The sequence below is a fragment of the Epinephelus moara genome, chromosome 5, assembly GCF_006386435.1.
Source record: "Epinephelus moara isolate mb chromosome 5, YSFRI_EMoa_1.0, whole genome shotgun sequence".
NCBI classification, from domain to species: Eukaryota; Metazoa; Chordata; class Actinopteri; order Perciformes; family Serranidae; genus Epinephelus; species Epinephelus moara.
In genome coordinates this window covers 7,856,878-7,880,100 of record NC_065510.1, presented here as the reverse complement: position 1 = coordinate 7,880,100, position 23,223 = coordinate 7,856,878, and the positions used below count along the sequence as shown (strand labels likewise).

The window sequence follows — 23,223 nt, the reverse complement described above, 5'->3', positions numbered from 1 at the left end:
GTTTGGTCCTCATGTTGTTAGCTAGTAAATAAGTTGTTTTAAAGTACTTAATTAACTTTAGAAACGCCATGTTCTGCTTTCTTATTCCCTTGGTACCTGAACTTCAGCTCTGTTAAGAGCAGGTGCCGTTATTGAACTACGGCAAGTGTAAGTCAACATATTTGGTTTACTAGTGACGTAGTTAACTTTAGCTGTTATAACAAGGTTAGCATAACTAGCTAACGATAACTAGCAAACACTGCTTAGCTCGTAGACTTTGTGCTGTAATTTAATAGTGGATAACGTGAACCCATTAAAGTTGTTTCAGTAATTTTTAAAAGCACGTGAAGGATATTGTACTTAAGGTACTTCAGTCGAAATAATTAGTAATTGTTGATAAATGTAAGCTAACGTCTACATGCGCTTGTGTGTGCTATCATCAAGATTTTACCTGCAGGTTGGGCCCTTTGTTGTATTTCTTGGTGAATCTCAGTCTCAGTTTTGTCAAATTTTAATCAGCCCTAGGGGAAAAGTATGTAAATAAGACAGTTACACAGTGTTGGGAAGGTTACTTTTGAAATGTAATAGGTTGCAAACTAGTTACCCTGTTAAAAATGCAACAAGTAATGTTACTATTTTAATTACTCCATCAGAATAATTTTACTCATCAAATGTGATAACTTTTTAATAACTTTTCGAAATATGTTTCAAACTGGGCATTAAAGCTGAATAATGTTCAGAAAATAAGGCAAAAAGATGCAAAGCAACTCTACACTTTTTACCTAAAAGAATATATTCATTGTAACCTCTTTGTGATCAGCAACATTTTAATTAGCATCTGTAATTTAATCACTTTTTTGTCAATAACTGTATCTGATTACAATTAGTTATTTTGTAATTTAATCACATGTGACTTGTTACATCTAACTAGAAACTCCCCAACACTGGTTATGCACCAAGATTGTAAACTTTTTTAGGACTCCTGGTCAGATATAGGCTATAGCATAGCCGAGGGATTATATATTGCGTATCTAGACCTAGATCTAGATCTTGTTTCTGGTCTGTGGCGATTTATCCTGATTAATCCCAAAGTTTCACACAAAGTTATATAGTCGCAGGATAATAATATATATTGCTTATAGACAGCAAATAATTGGAAAGGATATGCTAATTTCATGTACATTTTTAGCTCTAAGTAAGGATATTTTTTCTAGTATTATTTCTGATTAATCCCAGAGTTTTACAAAAAGGCATAGATGGTATTATTTCAGGATGTGTTGTCAGATACGTGAGGGATGATAATATATGTTGCTTATCTAGACAACAAATAATTAGAAAAAGTCTTTATTTCCATAACATTTTTTTCAGTAGAGTTTTTTTATGCCATTAGACTGATAAATCTGTGTTTAGTCAATGATATTACATATAATAGAGACCATGCTTATTTCATGTACGTTTTTGTAGTATGTGGCTTGTTAACATTGCAGGACAGGTATAGCATAAGTATTCAAGTGATTCATGCTCCAAGTTTATGTTTCTTTTTTGTTTTTTTTTACAGAAACTCCAGAGTAAAGTCTTAACAGACACTGGCAAGACAAACTTTGTGGTACCTTAACCTGCTGATGGTATTTAAAGAGAGGTCAGCAGCATGTTTGCTGCAGCAGCAAAATCCCACGACGGAGCTTCTCCGACCTGTGGTAAAGACAATGCTAGGCCTGGATCCAAGGTTAAGAAAAAGGCCAGCTCTCCTGAAGTGACTTTACCACCTCTGTGCCCAGGGCCACCTTCCTTCTCAGCAGCCATTGTGGGCAGGGGTCTGTTCAGTCGTACCCCAACCCTCAAACAAGTCTCCTCAGACAGACCTTTATCAGTGGTAGAACTCCCTCGTCTTATAGCCCAAGTGGGATCTGGGAGAGCCATAGATGACACAAAGTGGACAGAAGGACCTCGATTAAAGGCCTCAGCATTAGGGACTGAAATCCCCTTCAGAACTGCTGATGAGTTGACAGCACAGAGGTACATGGGATAATAACAGAGATTTGATTTTGATTTTAATACACCCATTTGTTCTGATGCAATTTTAAAAGTTGTGGGTATGAGCTCATTGCTCATTTAGCTTACATCAGATGCTAATTTATGAGATACAATACTATTATCACACTACTTCACACTAGGAAACATTATGATGAAATATGTAATGTTGATCATAGAATGCGATAGGATTGGTAGGCCTTTGGCATTCTGAAACACACTGCTAGAAATAGATATTTTCGAGACACAGTTTTATCCCAGTGTGTTATTGGAAATCTGTTACACTGTGAGAATAAGAGCTATCAGATTTAGCTGTAAAAATTCACTCCCCAAACTGTCTGATAAATGCTTTGTTGTTTACACTCAGTTTTTATTGTTTCAGTCTCACAGAGAAAGATGAATCAATAAAAGTCACAACATGTAAGAATAAAAAGATAATGACTGTGAAAAATGGGAACGCAGCCAAACCAAATAAAGTTCCTCTCACTGGCACAGAGGTAGTTGATATCTTTGCCAAGAAAAGAGACCTGGGAGGACTGGAGCTTTATTACCTGAAAGAAGTGGATGGGGACTTTTACAGGTACACTGTAATCAGGTTATCTACCCACCTTTAATTTCACACTCCCATAGATGTTATCATGTAGTATTTTAATTCTGCTGGGATGCACACAATTAATCAGTGAATACACAGTGATATTCCCTCTTTGTTTTTAGACCCTATGACCTGCAAGTGATCCATCCCAGTGACGCTGGTTCTGAGCACTACATCTTCACCCCTAATACTGTGCTACATGTGACAGAGCGGGGTTCTGGTGGACTTGTCAGTCTGGGAGAGTGGTACAGGGAGTTTATGTTGTGGAATTCTTTGCAGGAAATCCCGTTTTTCAGGGAGTTTAGGCTGCGGAAAGCTTTCACCTGGTAAGTACATAAAAAGCAGGACTTTCTATCTCTTTTTTTGTTTTATCTTAACGCTTTGTCTTGTTTTTTTGTTTGTTCCAGGTGGCATAGAAATGTGCGCAAGATCTTTTTCCAGCGCAGGTGCGAGGATCTGCAGGATATTCTGGTTATAGCTGTGCCTCAGTTCAGAAATGCTCTTTATCTGCTCACCAGGTGAATCCCATTGACCTTCTGGATGTGACCTTTAACTTTAAAAAGTTATAGATGGCATGGTAATGATACTGTATCTTTTACAGAATAATTGAGGAGCTGAAAGGGACTCACCGGCTGCCCCAGGAAGAGTCTAAAACCTTCACATTGCTGGAATTCAAGAATGCATTGATAACCATGAATCAAGAGTGTCTGCAGATATTGGAGAAGTTATCACAGTGTCGCGCTGGCATCCTAAACGTGGTAACACAGTTTTCTAAAGTAAAACAAAACAATACAAAACTCAAACGTGTTAAGGTGTGACGAATAGAGCAAACATTACAGACAGACAGTTTCATCTAAGAAAGAAGTTTGCCCATTTCCAAAATGTGGGCAGTTTTCTAGGAAGCACTTTTTTTTTTTTACAAAATGCGTCTTTAAAATGTTATCACTTACATTTTTTATTGCAGTGATGTTTTTTTTTTAATCCCCCAGGTAAAAGAGGACAGTTACAAGGCACACAACGAGCTTCAGCTGCACATGGAATACGCAAAAAAGCCAAATAAACGCTACGAACCCATTCACCTCCATCTGGCTCACCAGCAGGAGCTCAAGAGAGAGTTGGCTTGGTCTGAAAGCATCTTGCAGAAATTGGGCAACTTTGCTGATCTCGTCAATCAAATGACTGTGCAGAGTCTCGTCACGATCACCCGACAAGATGTTGTTTATTTCCTCAACAATGTTTTGAGGGTAATGAGAGCATTCTTCGTCACTCTATTTATGTAGCAGTGTCCAACTACAAGGACACAAGCCTTACTGCTACTGAAAAAATGTTGATTAAAAACATAATAGCCTTGTCATTTTTGCTTTGAATAAACAACATTTTCAGATAGAGCACTTTTGCAACCTGCTCTGGAGCTTTAACCAGGAGAGATTTAGATACACATTTTTTATTACTATGAAATAATGTAGGAAGCATCAGATTAAAAAAAGAGAATGAATTGGATTAAAATGTAATTAAATTAATGCTGTTGATGTATTTTTGTTTGTCAGAGGAAGAAGTCTCAGCAGTGCTCTCTCTTCCACACTGAGCTGTGTTTCAGTGCCAGTAATCAGCTGAGTGTGGACCCGCCAATACATCTGTTCCAAGAAACAGTGAGTGAAGCACTTCTGACTGTTGGCAACTCCATAATCCAGGTAATTACAAATTTCCACAGTTAAAAACAAAGCTACACCTACATTATATTATATTGTTCAGTTGTTACTGGGTGTTACTGGAAATGTGCCTCATATTTGTGACAATTGGTAATGGAGAAAAGAAATTACAACATAATATTTCACTTTTATAGTTCATAATCTGAGGCACCACATAAACAGAAAAGTGTTTGCACCAGTGGAATGACTCAGTTACCAAAACACATTAAAAAAAATGACAGTATGAATATCTCCAAAGGGTTTATTTGCACAGATGTACGGCCTTGGATGTACTTATTACAAATAACATTAAATTTGCTCTACAGCAATGACATAATCATTTTTAGAGAGTTATATACAACAGTTATGTAGCATGAATACTTGCATTATATTTAATGTTTTATGTTTATTGTATCTGTTTATTCAAGCAGTGTTTTTGTAATTTTGAACAGCATTTCGATCATTAATTTATCACCAGCCTTTTAACACCTTTCTTCTCTGGTAGATGTGTGACACTTGTGGATTCTTCCTGGAGATAAGTGACAGTGTCTTAACCTCGGATTTGACATCTGACTTCAGTTGTATTGAACATCCGACTGTTACAGGTACGGATCTTTGTGTTGAGGTTGTTGCTGGTCTTCAAATTTCACTCTTCTGATTTCAGTTGATTGTGTTAACCTGCAGTATTCATATAAAAATTTGACTGAAGCTGGCACAGAGTTTTCATTCCTGTTGCTGTATGAAACGGTTCCAAAATCAGATTAACTATGGTGTATTATTTGTCATTTGACAGACATAATTCATTGAGTATCCATTGCTTTAATTCTCAGGGGACAATAAGAACAACGATGGAATGACTGGTCGCAGAAAGTTTTGCTGCGATCGACTGCTCAGAGACCTGTCAGCTCGATGGCTGGCGCTGTCTCAACAGACCACGCTAATGGTGCAAGGTGACAGGGTGCATGGCTGCTACTATCCCCTCCCCAAGGGACAGTTAGAGTGGCACATCAGCATCAATGACGTTGCAAAACAAGTTGAGAAAGAGCACGCCGAGATCATGCAGGCAAGACTGTCATTTTCAAATCAATTACTAGCAAATGTTGAAGCATAATCAAGTCATGTTGAAGAATTTACAAACCTGCTCACACCTTTCTTGTATTTAGAAAGCCGCACTAGAAATCCAGCAGCTGTGCGAGAGCTACTCATGGTTGGTGGACATCCATTTGTTCGTTAGCCAATGGAGTCGAGCCTCTTTGGAATCCATGAAGGATCAGCCTGCTGTACAGTATGAGGAGTACATAAAGAAGGTGCGCGACTGGATGGAGAGAATCTACACAGTTCCCTCATCAGTCTCCACCTCAAACCAGCTGTTCATCATTGAGTGCACTCGCATAAAGGAACATCTAGGTATGTCTTCTTTAATACTAGAGTACAGATTCCTCTACAAGAACTTTTCAAATCAGCATTGCCCCAAAAGTAAACTGTATGGCCAGTTGATGGGTTGAGAAATTGCTTTATCTTCTTCATGGTGAATGCCCTGAAAGCTCTAATATTTTCTTTGCCTTTGTTTTTCAAGGACAACAGCTAAGGGTCATTGAGGAGGGAGTGCTAGAGCACCTTGCTGAGCAGATAAAGCTACACACAGAAAGCCTCATATCAGACTTGGAGAGTGCTTCTGCTGACCTCAAGGCAGAACCAGGAGACTTACATGACCTCTCACAATACGCTCTTACGGTAAAGAAGCTCTCTAAACTTTACATACTTGCATGAAAAATAAAAAAGTAAGCAGAAAATGGGATGTAAAGGGAAATACATAACCAGATTTGCAGAAGAGATAAAAAAACCCCAAAGGGTATGAAGACAACACCCTAGTTTTCCTAGTTTTACCTTGACAAAGTTGGTAGATGGAAGATTCAGATCCTGTGAGACTCCTCTTTTGGTCACACATTTACTTTAATTTAATTATTCATCCCATGGGCTCTGTCTTTCAGTGTTCTGAATTTAGATTCCATTATCCAAGAATGATCAGGTGATGCATAGTGCATTAAGGTCGTCAGTGATGTTATTTGAAGGAACACCGGTGCATCCTTGTATAACTGGCAGGAGTAAGTAGTCCAGTGAACTTTTGTAATGATGACTTACTTAACACTCTCAAAAAGCAGTTTCAAGTCAGAGTGAGACGTTGTGTGACGTAGATTGTATTTCAGCTAACCATAACCCTCATGTTTGGACACTAGACTTAAAATACTTTTCAACATGTCAACTTTCAATTAATATTTAATGCTCTGTAACATAATAAGATTTTCGCCATCTGATATCACATATTTTGATGATTTCGGACTCCAAAAGCAACATATCACTATTGTTTGACAAACACCTTGTTTTTGCAAAAGAAAAGAAAGAAAAGGCAAGTTTTTTTATATAGCACATTTCTGCAACAAGGCAATTCAAAGTGCTTTACGTAAAGCATCAAAAGCATCAAGACTAAGTGCAAAAGAAATACACCATGGCACCAATAAAGAGCTGGAGACTAAGACAGATATAAAATAGAAGAATAAAAGTTACAGTGATGTCTTTCACTTTATATTATTTAAGAATTTTCATCTTAAAATTCAAATTTAAAACAGCAGTCTGCAAATTTGAAGTTACATGGTTTCTGATCTTACCTGTGGACCAGGAGACACATTTTACATCACTGATGTAACACTGTATGTTAGCCATGATAAACATATAAAACTGATAATAATGCTAAATGTGTCTTTTCATTTCAGAAAAGGGAGTCTGTGAAAATGTTGGCTGACATGAAGAAACGTGTGGAGTACATTCACTCCCTCCAGGACACTATTAGCATGAACTATAGGATGATGACCGAACAGGAGGTGACTTTGGAAGAAAAGGTGTGCAGGCAAAAAAGGAAATGATCGCATTAATAATCATATTATAGTTGTACAACTTAGTTTCATGCATCATTACGGAACACTGTAGGGTATTTGCTTTTGTTTTCTATATTCAGATGCTGGCCACCTGGGATGGCTTTATTGCCCACTTAAATCAAGCAGATAGCATTGTGTGCCAACGTCTTCCTTCAGTTGCTAATGCATTGGACACCATGTTCTCATTTCTGGCCTGTGACCTTCAAAACATGGTCTCTGAAGCTACATCGGGAGCCTTTCTTGACCCAACCCAGAATGCAAAAGAGATGGTCCCCAAACTGACCCACATGTATGTGCATGTGCAGAATCTCAGTGCAAAGATGGAGCAGCTCAGCAGAAACAGTCAAAACCTGCAAGGTGAGATGGTATAAATTATGGATATAAATTGTTTCCAGACTGGAAAACATTATTTTTTGAACTCCTGCTTTGACCACTGGTAGATTAAATATGCATGTTTAACAAGAAAAAAAAAACTTGGTGGTTTTGCTCTAAACATGGTAAAAATGTTATCATGTTATGTATTTACAAAATCCTAATCTAATCAGACTGTTATGTTCTATTGCCTCCCATTAGAACATCCAATGGATTTGACCGTTTTGACAACACATGTTCAGATGATTAAAGCCCGTAAAGAGCTGTGGGAGCTGATTGCTGTGTACACAGCATGGATGGAGGAATGGAAACAGCTGCTTTTCACTGAGGTAACATGTCAATGTTCCTCTCTGTACTTACTGACAAGATGGTTAAACATGTTTGGCAAGGAGATGATTATTTGAATGCATTCATTGTCATTTGTTTAAAATATACAACTCAAATTAGCTTTCTCTGTCTGTCTTTAAAGGTTCTGTGTGTAAGATTTAGGGGGATATATTGGCAGAAATTAAAAATAATAAATATGTTTCCTTTAGTGGATCGTCATCAAAAAAAGAAGAATTGTTGTGTTTTCATTGCCTTAGAATGAGCTGTCTATATCTACATAGGGAGTGGATCCTCATCCACGTAGTCTGCCATGTTTCTACAGCTGCTCAGAATGGACAAACCTAAAATAGGCTCTAGATAGGGCTAGTTGTGTTTGTGCGTCAGCCACAGTAGTTAGCAGCTCCTCTGCAATGAGCAGAGTCAGAAAACAAACCGATTTTTCTATGTTAAACTGCTTTATTAGTTGTTTTTGCCAGTATCAAGCACCAGGTCTGTTTGTTTTGTGAAGGAAGAGACCTCTGCAGATAATCTGGCTCCTCGTAAAAACCCCCTAAACATCCAGATCTTAAGTTATCTGAAAAAAAAGGTGAGCACATATTAGCAGGTGCTGAGCTAGCGGCCTGTCTTTGACATGCCAAACAGCTTTGGAGAAACACTGATGTGTAAAATAAAACTGCTTTATTGAGTGTTTTTACTGGTTTCATCACTGTGTTCATTTGTTTTGGAGAGGAAGAGACCTCTGCAGATAATTAAGCTCCCACTAAAAACCTCCTGATCAATGAACAGTAAAGGAATTCCAACTGGGAGAAGTTTAAGCTAGTTACAATCTGCAGTCCTCACTGCTAGATGCCACTAAATCCCCCCAAATCCCCCTAAATTTTACACACTGCTCCTTTAATTTATTTTGAGAACAAGTATTCTAATGTTAAAAATTGGAGTAATGGTAAGCACAGCCTATCTCACAATATAACATCACAGTATTTTGTGTGTGAGTGTTGTGTGAATTAAAACATTTCAGTATTCCTCTGAAATATGTTTCTGTCAGGTTGTGGTGTCACAAGCTCAGGGGAAAATTGCCACGTGGACAGAGCAAGCGCTTTCTCTAACAAGTATCATACCAACCCATGATGCAGTGCTGCAGGAGACTTTAGGAACCCTGGAAAGCTTAAGCCATCAGCTGTCAGTCATGGCCAAGCTGCAGAGCCCCACACTCAAACATAGACATCGGAAAGCTATTTTTGAAGGTCAGACACTTAACTCATTTTGTAATACATGCATGCAACCACAGCATATCTAAACTGATCAAAATAAATTTCCCCTGGCAGGAATGGGCCTAGTGTATGTCCCAGAGAGGGAGGTGACTATTGCTGAACTGACATCTCAACAACTTAACGTTGATGAGAAACTACTTACCAAGGTGACAACACCAACAAACAATTAAATGCCATTAACACATTTCTTGATTAATTTTTCTAATGGGACATTTTTGTCCTGTCAGATATGCAGAGATGCACAAGCAGAGTGCCACATGGAGCAAACCCTCCAAAAGCTTCAACAGGGATGGAAAACCAGACTCTTCCAGCTGGACAAATTCACTCTGCCTGTTTGGCAGCATCCTGAGTCACAACATGGATTAATAGAGACAGAAGAGCCCACAGAGAGCACTGTTTCAAATCTCCAAGCTGCCAGTCAACGCTCCTGTAATGATGCAAGATTCATCATTGGTGAGACTGAATACCAAACTAGCAAATTAGTAATGCAGATGTAGTCAGTGTAATGAGTTACTGCTTTGGCTCTGTTGCAAGAGAAAGTGTGTAAAAATATTCACCGAACAAACTGCTGGGATGTTCCATGTGTTTGTTCACTCAGGTCTGGAAATGCACTTTGCTGAGATAGAGAATGATTTGATGGCTCTGTCCATCATGTTGGAGTCTCCACACAGTGTTGAGTGCCGGGTGCAGATGGAGGATTGGGTGCAATCACTACAAGATCTTGGTAAGGTGGATATTAGGGCTGGGCGATTAATCTGGTTTTATGTTCAGTTACAATTTTGGCTTCTCTCGATTTTCAAAACAATTTAATTGAGATAAAATGAATTTGTGCTGCATGATGAGCCTTCCCACATTGCTCCCATTTTGTTTTAATTTTGTAAATCAAGCACACCCCTTCCCAGCGCATGTGCTCGGCCCTTCCCCCCCAAACAGTGTTGCCAACTTGTCGACTTTCTCGCTAGACTTAATAACTTTTTTAGTTACTTTATTTCTCAAAAGCAATTTAGCGATTTCACCCCATTAGGGTAAAGGCAAGAAATGTAATAAGATATACTATATTGTTTTTAATTTCCATGCATGCTATGCAGAATAAGCACAGTCTACGGCTCCTCTGCTGAGTCTCTTCCCCTCACTTCATTTGTGCAGCAACACTGCGCAGGCACCAGTTGGGTCTGAGGCAGGCATAGGGTGAGTGGCAGGGAGTGTCCTTCGTGACTGAGCCTTCATTTAGAATTTTGTGTTCTCGACCTTATGCTACCAGTTTGGACAGGCACACAAGAGAACTGGCACAGTTAAGTCGCGTCCCAAAGTCACACAATAACACAAACTTAACAACCCGATCGAGGGGCAGCAGAAGACCAGCTACTCATTGTGTTGTGTGAGGTAAAGATTACTTTTTCTGCCAGTGGAGTGTAACGGTGACAGTTTCCCATTGTAGACGGCTGTCTGACAGCAAAGTAAAGTGGTGAAAATATGCTAAATACAGCGTATATTTAAAGTGGTGTTGATTTTTTTAGGTGGTCCTATTTTTATGTGACTAAAATACTGCTAATTTTGCTGCTCTTTTCCACAGTCACCAGACTCCCTTCAATATAAATCAGAATAATCATGATTATTATTTTCGCCATAATTGAGCAGCCCTAGTGGATATTGGGAAAAATTAAAAGTTTTGAAAACAAGGCCACAAGGTGCAAAAACCATATAAACATTGTTTGTCTTTTGCTTTTTATATTAACAGGGAAGCTGCTCTCTTTATTTGAAAGATATCAGCAAGCATGGGCCTTCTTGACCAGGATGTTCCGTGAAACATCCTTTAGTGTTCAGAGAAAGGACCTGGTATGTACCTTTACCTGTGTCATTACAAACCAATACATGTCATTTTACTCTTCTGTAAAACCATTTTCCAACATTTGCTTTAAGTTCATGTTTTTTTTGTTTTTTTTCATAGTTGGAGCGATTCCAACCAGTTGATGAGACATTTAAGGAAGTTATGCACTCTATATCAAGTGACCTTCACGTGTTGAGCTTGGTTTATTCTAAAAAGACAAATGACAGATTCCATGGTAAAAGCCTTTGCCAGATCCTCATCGATGGTCTGTCTACAATGGAGGCCATTTCCAACCAGATGGTGGATCTCCTGGAGACCCTCTGTGAACAGTTTCCAAGACTTTGGTTCTTGAGTGAAAGGGAAGTGATACAACTACTCTCCTTTCATCCAACGCCTTTCATTCTGCAACCCTTTGTACGCAAATGCTTTAAAGGGATACACTGGCTCGAAGTGGATTGTGAAAAACCATCTCAAAGCCACAGACGGACAAAGGTTCTGGGGTTTTTTGGCAGCCTCCACGAGCACATTACCTTTCCATCTCCTTTGGAACCAAATCTGGATGCCTTGGTTTGGCTTCGTGTCTTTGAGAAACAATTAAAGTTGACCATGGTAAAGCTACTGAAACAATGTGCTATTGTGCGAAACCAGCTTGAACCATCCAGGCAAGATTTGGCATGTGGTAAGCAAGTTGGAGACCCCCTGTTCCACATTGCTGTAAGGAAAAAAATTGTAGTACCCTTACTGGATTTGCTTTCCGAATATCCTCTCCAGTGTCTGCTGGTCGTTGAGGAGGCAGTTTGGTGCAGGGCTGTTCTACAAGCTTTCCAGAAATCGAGCCCAGTGACGTTGAGCAACATAAAAGCATACCACTCTGCAAAACTGAAAAGCCTTGGCAGCTCCATAAGAGATGGAGTCACAGGGGCCAAATGTGAATCTTTGGTTTCTAAATACATGATGATGTGTCTACGTACTTTGGTGCTTCTCACAATGAAGCATGCACAGCAGCTGTCTCGGCTCATGGAGGTACAGTGTGTGCTGGAATCATCTTTTGAGTGGCTCAGTGTGATGAAGTATCATATTAACTCAGAAGATCAGAGTCTGAAAGGCAATGACGATCCAGCATGTTATGTGGATATTTTGGGCCATCGACTCAAATATAATCATGAGTATATTGGTCCAGAAGATTGGGTGATGGTTCATACTCCATCCACAGATCGGGCGATACTGGGAGTCCTCCTTGCTCTGACAAGCTACAGATGTGGGTTTGTGAGTGGACCTTGCATGTCTGGAAAGAATACAACCGTGGCCCAGTTAGGAAAAGCTCTGGGGCGACAGGTTGTCACAATGCAATGTTGTCCAAGCATGAGACCTGGTGTTGTTCAGCGGTTGCTGTGGGGTGCTCTACAGACTGGAGCATGGCTTCTGCTGGACTCTGTAGACTTACTAACACAAGGGGTCTTGTCATTACTGGGGCAACATCTCGTAGACATCTATCAATCCTTCTCAGAGTTAACAGGAAGTAAGAATCAAAGATGGAATGAGGAGCCAAAAGGCAGAACTGCAGATGAGGTCACAGGCTGCAAAAACATTGTTGATTCAAAATGCCACCTGGTACTTGCAGGGAAAAGCATTGCTGCCAGCCTAAGCTATGGATGTGTTCTTATCTCATTAAAGGGATATACATCTGAGATTCCAGAGAGTCTGCGATGGGCAATCAGACCTATTGCATTAACCCATCCAGATTACGGGATCATTGCTGAAGTAATGCTGACGTCCATTGGTTTCTCAGAGGCCACTTCTTTAAGTCGACGTCTAGTGTGCCTCATCAGCCTGGCTAAGGATTCCCTCTGTCTGCCTGATTTCATCACTGATGACCAGAGCTGCTATCTTGTTGTCTTGCAAAAGATCATTTTCACCTCTGAAATACACCTACAACAAAGTGTAAGGCAACGAGAAATTTCAGATGAAGCTAAAGGAGTGGCTGTAGAACAAACTGAGCGTGCAACTGCACAAAATGTGACTGCCGGAGTTGTTGGAAAGGATATAAAAGAAACTGAAAAACCATCTCGGTTGTGCAGTTCTCATTTGTCAATTATACGGGGAATAATGGAGGAGACAGCCATAGTCAAAGCTGTTTTTTCTGTCTTCTTACCTGTTCTTTATGAGCACAAGAAAGCCTCACAGTTCTACATCATTTTCAAGGACACATTCCCTATTGCATGTCAGTTTCCTCTTTTCCAGCAGTACATTGAGGAAGATGAAAAGATTCCACTTAAAGAAGCAGTTACAGAAGCATTACAAAGAACACTGTTTCACCCTGACACAGAAATAATTAGCAGTGCTCTTACACTCTACCAGACCATGACATTTTCTCAGGCAGTTATCCTTATAGGCCCTTCAGGTAGTGGAAAGACGACCAGTTACTGTGCTCTAGCTGGGGCACTAAATCATCTGGCTGCCAAGGCAGATATGTTTGAAAATGGAAATATGATTGAGGGAGATACCCCACAGGCAGAGCCACAGATGTCTGCTTCAATCTGGAACCGTGTTGACACTGTGGTCTTATTCCCTAATGCCATGTCTCATGAAGAGGTATTTGGCTGCTTCTGTGAAAAGAGAGGATGGCAGGACGGAGCTGTTGCAAAGGTGCTGAGAGATTCACAGCGACATGAACCAACATGTTCCTCAGTCTGCATCAATAAAAAGAAAAGTGATCAGATACAAAGATGGCTGGTAATGGATGGGAATCCTGTTGAGCATCCCTGCTGGTTAGATTACTTAACCACACTATGCATTCCTAAGGACCCCTTTCTGTGCCTGCCATCAGGTGAAACACTGCTATCCCAGTCGCACGTTAAGCTGCTCATGGAGATCACTGACCTACGTGATGCAAGTCCGTCTGCAGTGACCCGTTGCAGCCTTGTTTATTTCACAGGTATTGATGTGTGGAAGGCTGTGTGGAAGAGTGAAATGGATGCTCTATCTTCTGAGCACAAACTGAATGAAGTAACCTTGAAAATGTGGAATCGACTGGCTGCAGATCTTTTCTCCAGCACTCTTAGTCTTCTCAGGCAAAAGGCTTTAACCTCTGCAATCCATAATGATGGCGAATCATTTAAAAACCATGTGAATGGAGTGCAAGAAATCATGTCCTTTGTTCGGATCCTACGTGCCCTACTGCAGTATTTTGAAAAGGATGTGAAAGAAGCTGAGGCAATACCACAAACAGACAAAAAAGGTATAACCATTGCTCATTAACATGTAACCTCGAAATCATACAGACTAGTTAAGGTATTGACTTTTTTAATACTGCATCACTTATTCTCCCACCAGATATACCTCTACACAGAACTGGAACAGCAGGCACGGATCCCCACATGAAACAAGATCTGCTCACCAGGAACCTTTTTCTGGTGGCTTATATTTGGGGATTTGGTGGATATCTTCATCCTCGGTAAGAGAATCTTTTGGACATGTTTTGTAGTCACAGTTATTTATGCAAGTAATTTAATATGTATATTATTTCTATACGCATATTTAATCACTTTTTTCTTACAAACTAAATATTTGTCACAGATTTTCTTTGTATACTTTTTGTTTATATTTCAGCCACTGGCCACAGTTCGACTTACTAGCCCGTCAAGTGCTGTTTAATTGTCGGTACAAAATTATGGTTCCTGATGAGGAGAGTGTGTTTGAACACTTTTTTAACATCGACAGCAAAATATGCCCCAGGAGCACACTGCTGACAAATTCTATCACCTCCCAGGTTTGTCCTAAACATTCTCCGTAATATAGTGAACGTACATGAATGTAATGTTCCATGCATTTAAACATTTTATCCAACAAGTTTCTTAAATCTCTTTATACAGTATGTGAAATATACCCATCTCCTGAACATCATGTTGGAGGCAAACCAGCCAGTGTTGCTTGCAGGAGAGCCAGGTTCTGGGAAAACCACTCTGTGCAAATCTTTGCTGATCTTTGACAAACCACATATTATCCTTCCTGGCAGTCCACTCCTCAGCTCCAGAGACCTGCGCACTATACTGAATAGCTTTAGTTGCCAGAAGATGTGTAAAGATACTTTGAATTCCATGACGAAACAGCCTGGATTGCTTCTTTTTGTGGATGATCTGCATGAGGCCTCTTGTGGTGAGTAAGAAAATTTACCTGAGGAGAACTAATATGGTTTAATTTGAATCTGATGTTGCACTGTGAGAAGCTTTCTAAGGTTAATGTTTCTGTCCGTCCTGTTGATAGATGTCTCTGGGAAGATGTCAACGGCTTTAGAAACACTACGACAGAGTATTTCGAAGGGAGAAATTCTAACATTTGATGCCTATCACTTCAAGTCATTGAGTGCTGGAACCATGAGATACATGGCTACCTGTTGTGTCTTTGGAATGGGCAGTCACCACAGTAATGTAATATCCTCCAGGCTCTCACGCCTGTTCACTATCTTTGTGCTCCCCAGCCTATCTATGGAGGTTATATTGTCAATCCATTCTCCTCGGCTGAAAATCTGGCTCAAAGAAATGCCACTGAAGCAGAGTGGTGAAGACATGGCATGTTGTATCATCACTGCAACTAAAGATCTGTATCATGCAGTATGTGAGCAATTCCAGCCTACTGCACAGAGGCCCCATTTCATGTTTTCCCATCATGACCTTCAGAAGGTGTTTAGGGGGATGTGCCTGTGCCGACCTAACATCCCAACCACAGGGACAATGCAGAAAAATGAGCATTCACTACCAGGCTTTCCTCCACTCCTGCCAGGGCCTGCATTAATTCTTAACATAGCACATCTCTGGATGCATGAGTGCATGCATACTTTCCGTGACAGGTTATGCTCAGAGGATGAAAGCAAAACTCTTGTGTCACTCATAGCCAAGACAGCAACAACCCACTATGGAATTAGACTGATTGATGAAACTCAGCCTGTCTGTTCAGATGATCCACCCACTGTCACAAGCCTTCCTAGTCACACACTACCCATGGATCCTGCAGGCACTTGTAAGCCAGTAGGTCAGAGTTTAGAGACAGTAAATCTTCCTGAAGAGCCAACACCAGCTGGCCAGTCAGACCTGAGGAAATACCATACGTTGACTGAACCTTCCCTTCTGTCTGAAAACATTTGCTCAGAAGAGGCAAGCCTAAAACCTCAGCCTCTGCAACCCATGATTCTTCAGCATATGGAAGACATAATGGCTCAGCTTGTATATGGCCCTGAGCTCCCTGAGGCCTCAGCAAATCAGCAACACAATGTGAAATGTAGCTCTTCTTATCAGCACAGAGACCTTGACGTACTACTGCAGGAGCTGTGTGCATGCATCGACAGAAAAGACAAACGAGAAAAGGCTGGTAATGACTACAGCATTACAACCAGATACATAGTACACAGACAGAGGGTGAGGCAGCTGTTACATATCCTCAGGGCTCTTCTCATACCAGGAGGCCACGGAGTGCTGATTGGCTCAGACAAAGGCACAGGCCGTAAAACCACTGTGCGATTAGCTGCCTATGTAACAGGCTGCCATTTGATTGAGGTGCACCCTGGTAATGAGAATATATTGCATGAAATCCTAAAAGACGCTGGGAATCAAACCAGAGTGGATGGAGTTAATGTAATCATACTGGTCCATGAGGAAATAAGCCAGTCTGTCAGAGAAGAAATGTTGGTGGCGATGGCTCACAGAACCTACCCAGGGCTCTACACAGATGAGGAGCTGAGAAACCTTGTTTCCAGAGTGACTGATATGAAAAACTCAAGACAATACCTCATGGACAGTTGGACGTTTGAGGAGTAAGAGAAAAATATCCAATTAATCTAATAGTGCTCATGCTAGTTGGCTACATTGTTTAGATCTAACTTAGTTCTGTGTTGAAATAAGTATTTGTAATGCTAATGTTCTTGTGATGTTGGCATTTATCACTACATTAATTTATATTGTGGTAGTAGTGACAATGATGGTAATGTAAGATCATTTACAGGAATGGGCTAATAGATAAATCCACTACTTACAGTAAGATTTTGAAAATGAAAATGTGAGCACATTGTAATTGTAAGCCATATTTGTTCTGATTCTTTTCACAAAGGTTCTTGAGCCAAATCCACAGAAATGTGCATGTGTTCCTGTTGCTTCCCTTCGCCATGTCAGACAGCAGTGAGACACCTGCCAACACTGGGACCCACAGATGGAATGTAAATAAGTATTTTCTTTGAAATACTACACCTGTCATTGAACCTCTGTACCTGTATCCAATAACAAAAGAGAGATCAGTCCAGGCACAAACATTTAAACTCGTCCCTTTACGTTTGATACTCTTGATTAGGGTGCAGCACACTTTGTACCCCAACTGTCACATTACAGTCGAGTCACTGTGGTCCACATTCTAAATGTATCCCGTATCATTGAGTATACACTTGAGATTTTTCTGTTTGGCTGATTCATTGGCAGCGATAAGATGTATTACAAACCCATTTTATCGGCTAAACCCGCCTCCGATGGTTGCCGCTGCCTGTGCAGTCTCCATCAGTCACATGGAGGTCAAGGTGATGTCACTGTGTACCTGAGAATCTCAAGTCGACATTGAGGAAAATGAATAGCTCAAAAAATAAAAATCACTCCCACCAAGACATTTTACGGTTAGTGTGATCTTCAGTTCAAGATTTATTTATTTTTGTAGACATTTATCACTTTGACTTAGAGGTTCAGTACAACAGTTAAATAGTTTCTAATAAAGTCAAAGATTGTCAAATTTAGTGCAGGGATTATATCAGCCAATTAATCAACTATCGGCCTTTTCCTGTTCCAAAATATTGTTATTAAATTGGCCTTTCAAAATCCATTATTGGTTAACCCCTAGAATACACAGTCTTCAATTGAATGCGGACCATGTGGACTCTACTTTGTTGTTATATTTGGGATGGAAAGGGCTCTTTAAACTGATTAAAATATTATTAGAAATTCCACATACATAATGACACAACCTTTAAACAGCAGACCTAAATAAGTTACTTGTTATTCTTTGTGATTAAGGCACAGCTGACCAAGGCCCTGAGCTTCAGTTGCTGTGTGGAAGTGTACCAGCCCTGGTCCAAGCAGTCTTTAATGGAGGCTGCTGCTCAGTGCCTGAAAACTGGTCCCCACAAATGTGAGTGATTCCACCAAAGTTAGTCTTTACTCACTTTATTTTTCCACTTTTTAGTTTTTCCAGGCTGTACTACGACATATCACTTTTCGTTTTCTTTTTCTTTTTACTTAGTGGAGACAGAAGGCTCAGAGGCCAGCCTGACAGTGGCTATGGCAGGAATGCACCAATCTGCATGCCAGTATGCTTCAGTCCTCCTGAGAGATCAGCCTTTCAGCCCTCAGACTTATTTGGAGTTCATTGCTAATTATGGTTACCTATGCAACCATCTGCACATGCAACAGCAGAGCCAAGCCAACAGGTAGTTGTTCTTTTTTACTCTTTTTCTCTCTGTGTCTCCAATATTTAATTTGCTGTTGTGCATACCAAAACATTTATGATAATACTACCTTGAGCTAGTTTTATTTGATAATGTCACCCTATACTGTACCTGACAAAGCTTCAACAAAACTCCAACATGGTAACCTTCACAGAGGCAGTTCTTGTTGCAGAGCTGTTGAATTGAATTGCAGTACAGGTCTAAATTATATTTTCTTGACGCAATATTATGTGTTTTTCAAGTTGAACAAAAAATACACATACTGGTCTGCAATAACCATTTAATTTTCCAGACTCGCCACTGTTTTGTCTCATTTGGATGCTCTGAACAACACAGCTGTGCAGTACAAACAGCACTTAATAAGTCTGCAGGAGAAGGTTGCTGAGACACAGCAGGTAATGTAGAGCAATTCAGCATATGCAATTCAAGTGGGATCAATATTCTATGTAAGGCTGTAGCAGTATTGACTGCCACATTTTCTATACCACAAGAGATTTTTTTTGTACCACAGTCAAAAATGATTTAAACAACCTTGTAAGCAATATATTCAGTGCACTCCAGCGTCCCATGGAGGCTGAAGTAAATAAAGTGAACCAGGGAATATTGTTTATTAAATTCAAACTGAGAAACTCTGAACAGTTTTGCATCTAATATTAAAGGAGATATAATGTAAAAGTAACCCCACATACCCCTTTTTCTCCATCCTTTAGCTTGAGAAAGAACTTCTCAAAGCTTTAGATTATCAGAGGAGTCTGCTCGCGGAAGCCCAGGAGAGATGTGTTGAAGCAGAGAACAAGCTGCATCATCTGGAAGAGCAAATTAGTCACGCTCAGGAGCAGGTGAACAGATTTCATGTTTTATTAATATCAGCATCCAAAACGTATGAATTATTTAATATATACTTAGAAGAAGCCCAAAATATTTGTGAACAGATCACATCCTAAAGGTCACCTAATTTGCTTTTTCATCATGCCATCTCAGATTGTTGGGCAGTGAAATTCTGTAGAAGTGTCACAAAAAATGAACTGAACGTTTTAAATTGTTTTGTTTTTTTTGTCCTAGATGAGACATGTGTTCCTGTCAGGCCTCAAGATTATTAACTGTCTGAATCCATCTGACCTGGAGGAGGTACGCCACTACAGAGATCCACCTGATGGAGTGGTGAAAATCATGGACGCCATTTGTTTGCTCTTTAATCGTCCACCAGGATGGGAGAGCGCTAAACAGCTTCTTGGACAATCCAACTTCTTCCAGGTGTGTGGAAAAAACATTTATACTGGAAAATACCTTTTTTTAATAATAGAATTACTACAGTGGTGTCATAAATAAGTTAAGAATGGTCTCATTGCTCTGCATACAGTGGCATAAGAGACTACTTTGTTGCTAATATGCTGAATCTCTCGTAGGAGTTGGAATTTTTTGACCGCTACAATCTGACAAATGAACAGTTGCAGCATCTTGGCCAGATAGTTCACAGTCCCCAGTTTGTACCAGAGTCTGTGCAAGAGGTGAGCAAAGCCTGTGAGTCCCTGTGTCGATGGGTTCAGGCTGTGTATGAGTGCTGCTGTATGCAACACCAAGTGTTGATCAAGCAGCAATTGGAAATGCTGGCCAAAGAGGCACGAGGTCAACTGCACCTGGCCAAGCAGCACAAGGAGGACGTGTACCATCGTCAAGAGAATGTCAGGCTTCAGCTGGAGTTGGTACAAAAAGAACTAGAGGAGGAACTGCTGGAGCTGCACAAAGCTGAGATCCCAGAAAGAAAAGCTTCTATAGCTGTAGGGCAGCTGGAGATACATGTCAGAGACTGGAGGGCAGCCGCTCAGGTAACACAGAATTTGCAAATACACTCTACATGTCTCTTAAACATACCATTTCATTTCATACTTTGGTATTATTTTTTAACATCACTTTGATTTCAAATTATGATTTTTCTCTCTTTTCCCCTCAGGAGGCAGAGTTGAATAAACAAACCTTACCAGGAGACGCCCTTATCCTTGCTGCAATCATCTCTTATTTAGGCCCCTTTGGACCTGATATACGCACAGAACTGCTGAGCAAGTGGATGGAGCTTTGTCAGACAGGAAGCATCAACATAAACCCCAAGGACCCCAGAGCTTCCCTGTTTACTCACCCTGACACTGCACCTTCTTATCCCCTTCTCGGTTTTCCCATCCCTGTGTCTGAGAGGCTGCAGCTGCCTCTGGGCTGTGCATTAGGTATGCACCAGGACGCTCCATCTGCCAGAATGGTGGTAAAGCTGTTGCTGTGGGGCTGCAGGAGTGCCGGGGTTCAGCGCTGGCCTCTACTGGCAGACACTCAGCAGCATCTCGATATAAGCTCACAAAGCTGTTTCATTACAGGTAGGCCCTTAAATGAACAAAACATCCGTGCCATATGTTGCATCCTGTATCATCTCTGGCCGGAAATCCTAGGCTTATTTAATCAATTTACCTTTTATTCTAAAATACAAGAAGTTATGCTCATTACAACTTTCCTGAACAAAATGCTGTATATATCACACAGTTTTAACCAATTTGTATAGAAAATCACCACAACCAGTACAATGAAAGTTTTCTCTGCAGGAGAGAGTGCCAAGCTTGAGAAGGAGACAGACTGTGGAATGGTGGTTTGCGCTGATGATCCAGAGCTGCTTGACAAGCTGGACCAGGCAGCAGAGAAAGGTAATTAGGGGATTAAAAATATTACTGATTATCACTTTAAGTAGTATCTAAGTCACAGTGTCCCTTTCCGGCCTTAACTCATTCTAACCTGTTGTTTTTTAGGTGTAAGAGTCCTGATAACTCACGTGGAACGTGTAATTCCCAGTCCACAGTTTCTGGCCAGATTGGCGCGCCCTGCTGGATGTTACCCTCCAGGGTTAAAACAGCATGTTCAGCAGACCCACCCTGAATTCTGCCTCTTCCTCAGCACCCATCTGTCTGTCCAACTGCTTAACAGTGGTAAGAAGGATTTGTCAATATAACTGTCCAGGAGTAGTCTCTGTTAAAGTTGCTTACTTGGCTTTTTCTTGCAAGAGTAGTGCAGGACTTTCAAATTCATTCATCATCCCAGTACAGAAATTGAACAGGGGCTTGTCTTGGTGATTGGTCAAAGCTGTAACTGATACAGAGATATACTGATAGCTTTTTACAGATCATGATGACCCTCAGTATCAGGACAGCATACTGCTCTGTACTGTTTGCATTACTCTGCTCATAAAAAGTTACATTTAAAAAAAGAAAGTGATGAAATTGACACTTTGGAAAAAGGCTCCTCTAACTCATCTGAAAGCAGTGGCTAAATAGGTATTCTTGCTTTTGTTCTTTAGAGATCCATCCGTCCATCTTGGCTCAGGTATGTGTGGTTGACCTCTCTCTGAGCTCAGAAGAGATCCAGGAGCTCATGCTGACACAGCTGCTGCAGTCTGAGTGTAAAAAGCTGCTGACTCAACACTTGCAGTTCCAGAATGACAAGCAGTTGCTGCAGGAGAAACTGATCTCAGAAGAGGTGACGAGAGCACCATTTACTATCATATCAAGCAAATATGGTTTCTGTTGTCTCATATGATTCAGTAAATTGGGATGAAATCAGTGTGGGACATTTCTATTGAACAAAACGGTATGGTTCATTATGGCATTAACATGGCCGGCAGGCATTTGTTCGGAATTTACATCCTTTCAAGTGGGCTTTACAATAGATGAGTGACATTTGCATTAGTCTGTTGTTTCTATGGCAGCTGTCATTGTCAGTATTCTTTGTAACTATGCATCAAAATCAGTTTGTGAATTGGAGCCCATGTAGTTGCAAGATTCCATATTTTATATCTAAAATACATACCTGTACCTGTAGTGCTATTCATCAGTCTTGGTTTGACGTGACTAGCCACGTGTTGGATATTTATCAGCTGTAAAGGTGGAACTGGAAGGCACTTGACTTACATTTGAAAAACTCAACAGCAGTGTCTTTTTCCAGAAATCATAACCTGGTTACTTAAGATAATCCACAGACCTGAGCAGTTTCATGTAGGAACTTTTTTCTTTCTACCAAACGACACTCACCAGCTGTATCACTGTGGACGAGAGGCTCATGCTTGTGACAGCACAAAATATAAACATTAATGCGTCCTCCCTGGCCGGGCTGTGACATGAGCAAGCTCAGTGGTGCTAGGTGAGCTCACAGTAGATGCTAGTGTGCTAGACTCACAACAAGTCAGTCTTTAGACACTTTGCTTAACTAAAGACTGATGTCTTTCTCCCTGATTTTGTGTTTAGATGGGCGGATGCAATTTCAGAGTTTAAAAAAACTCCCTACGTTGCAGCACCAATAGTAAATCCGCAGGGCGGTCCTTTGGTGGCTCGCTGAACTTTTGTGCTCGTAAATATAGTCCCACTAGAAACACTTGTGGCGGTACAAAATGGCTCAAGTTGCTGCAAGTCCTTCATTTCCACAATCTTGTGGACTGAGCACACTAGGGCTGTCAACGAATATTCTAAATTCGAATTTAAATTCGAATTTGAAAAAAAATGGACCTTCGAATGTGAAAATTGATATTTGATTGTGGAGAGAAAAAAAAAACACCACTGCAGCTGTCCTCTTTGCGAGTGGGCGTTGGCATCAGACGCGCATTTCTCCAGCCTGGTCGACAAGCGGTTCTGCTCCCAGCTGTTGTCTCCGTCACCCGGCTTGACACATTCGCTCGGGGCTCGCGCAGAAAATAGACCAGAC

General features: G+C 40.6%; 2 protein-coding genes across 2 annotated transcripts in view; both read left to right on the top strand.

The window, feature by feature from the left end:
* Nucleotides 1-23,223, top strand: part of LOC126389644 (extracellular serine/threonine protein kinase FAM20C-like) — a 42,875-nt gene that overhangs the window by 12,031 nt on the left and 7,621 nt on the right. The gene's annotated exons all lie outside the window — the stretch shown is intronic.
* Nucleotides 1,568-23,223, top strand: part of LOC126389642 (dynein heavy chain domain-containing protein 1) — a 27,322-nt gene continuing 5,666 nt past the window's right edge. The window contains exons 1-35 of the mRNA XM_050043339.1: nucleotides 1,568-1,995; nucleotides 2,393-2,590; nucleotides 2,725-2,928; nucleotides 3,010-3,120; nucleotides 3,204-3,360; nucleotides 3,592-3,846; nucleotides 4,150-4,293; nucleotides 4,796-4,895; nucleotides 5,121-5,353; nucleotides 5,454-5,697; nucleotides 5,867-6,024; nucleotides 7,062-7,187; nucleotides 7,304-7,580; nucleotides 7,797-7,924; nucleotides 8,968-9,166; nucleotides 9,248-9,339; nucleotides 9,421-9,646; nucleotides 9,792-9,917; nucleotides 10,932-11,029; nucleotides 11,142-14,259; nucleotides 14,355-14,475; nucleotides 14,631-14,790; nucleotides 14,894-15,176; nucleotides 15,285-16,827; nucleotides 17,121-17,226; nucleotides 18,065-18,179; nucleotides 18,291-18,477; nucleotides 18,788-18,890; nucleotides 19,206-19,334; nucleotides 19,558-19,749; nucleotides 19,902-20,321; nucleotides 20,447-20,858; nucleotides 21,081-21,179; nucleotides 21,282-21,458; nucleotides 21,827-22,005. Of these exons, the coding sequence (XP_049899296.1) occupies nucleotides 1,628-1,995; nucleotides 2,393-2,590; nucleotides 2,725-2,928; nucleotides 3,010-3,120; nucleotides 3,204-3,360; nucleotides 3,592-3,846; nucleotides 4,150-4,293; nucleotides 4,796-4,895; nucleotides 5,121-5,353; nucleotides 5,454-5,697; nucleotides 5,867-6,024; nucleotides 7,062-7,187; nucleotides 7,304-7,580; nucleotides 7,797-7,924; nucleotides 8,968-9,166; nucleotides 9,248-9,339; nucleotides 9,421-9,646; nucleotides 9,792-9,917; nucleotides 10,932-11,029; nucleotides 11,142-14,259; nucleotides 14,355-14,475; nucleotides 14,631-14,790; nucleotides 14,894-15,176; nucleotides 15,285-16,827; nucleotides 17,121-17,226; nucleotides 18,065-18,179; nucleotides 18,291-18,477; nucleotides 18,788-18,890; nucleotides 19,206-19,334; nucleotides 19,558-19,749; nucleotides 19,902-20,321; nucleotides 20,447-20,858; nucleotides 21,081-21,179; nucleotides 21,282-21,458; nucleotides 21,827-22,005 (10,788 nt within the window). The 5' untranslated portion in view covers nucleotides 1,568-1,627. The remainder of the gene's footprint in view (nucleotides 1,996-2,392; nucleotides 2,591-2,724; nucleotides 2,929-3,009; nucleotides 3,121-3,203; nucleotides 3,361-3,591; nucleotides 3,847-4,149; nucleotides 4,294-4,795; nucleotides 4,896-5,120; nucleotides 5,354-5,453; nucleotides 5,698-5,866; nucleotides 6,025-7,061; nucleotides 7,188-7,303; nucleotides 7,581-7,796; nucleotides 7,925-8,967; nucleotides 9,167-9,247; nucleotides 9,340-9,420; nucleotides 9,647-9,791; nucleotides 9,918-10,931; nucleotides 11,030-11,141; nucleotides 14,260-14,354; nucleotides 14,476-14,630; nucleotides 14,791-14,893; nucleotides 15,177-15,284; nucleotides 16,828-17,120; nucleotides 17,227-18,064; nucleotides 18,180-18,290; nucleotides 18,478-18,787; nucleotides 18,891-19,205; nucleotides 19,335-19,557; nucleotides 19,750-19,901; nucleotides 20,322-20,446; nucleotides 20,859-21,080; nucleotides 21,180-21,281; nucleotides 21,459-21,826; nucleotides 22,006-23,223) is intronic.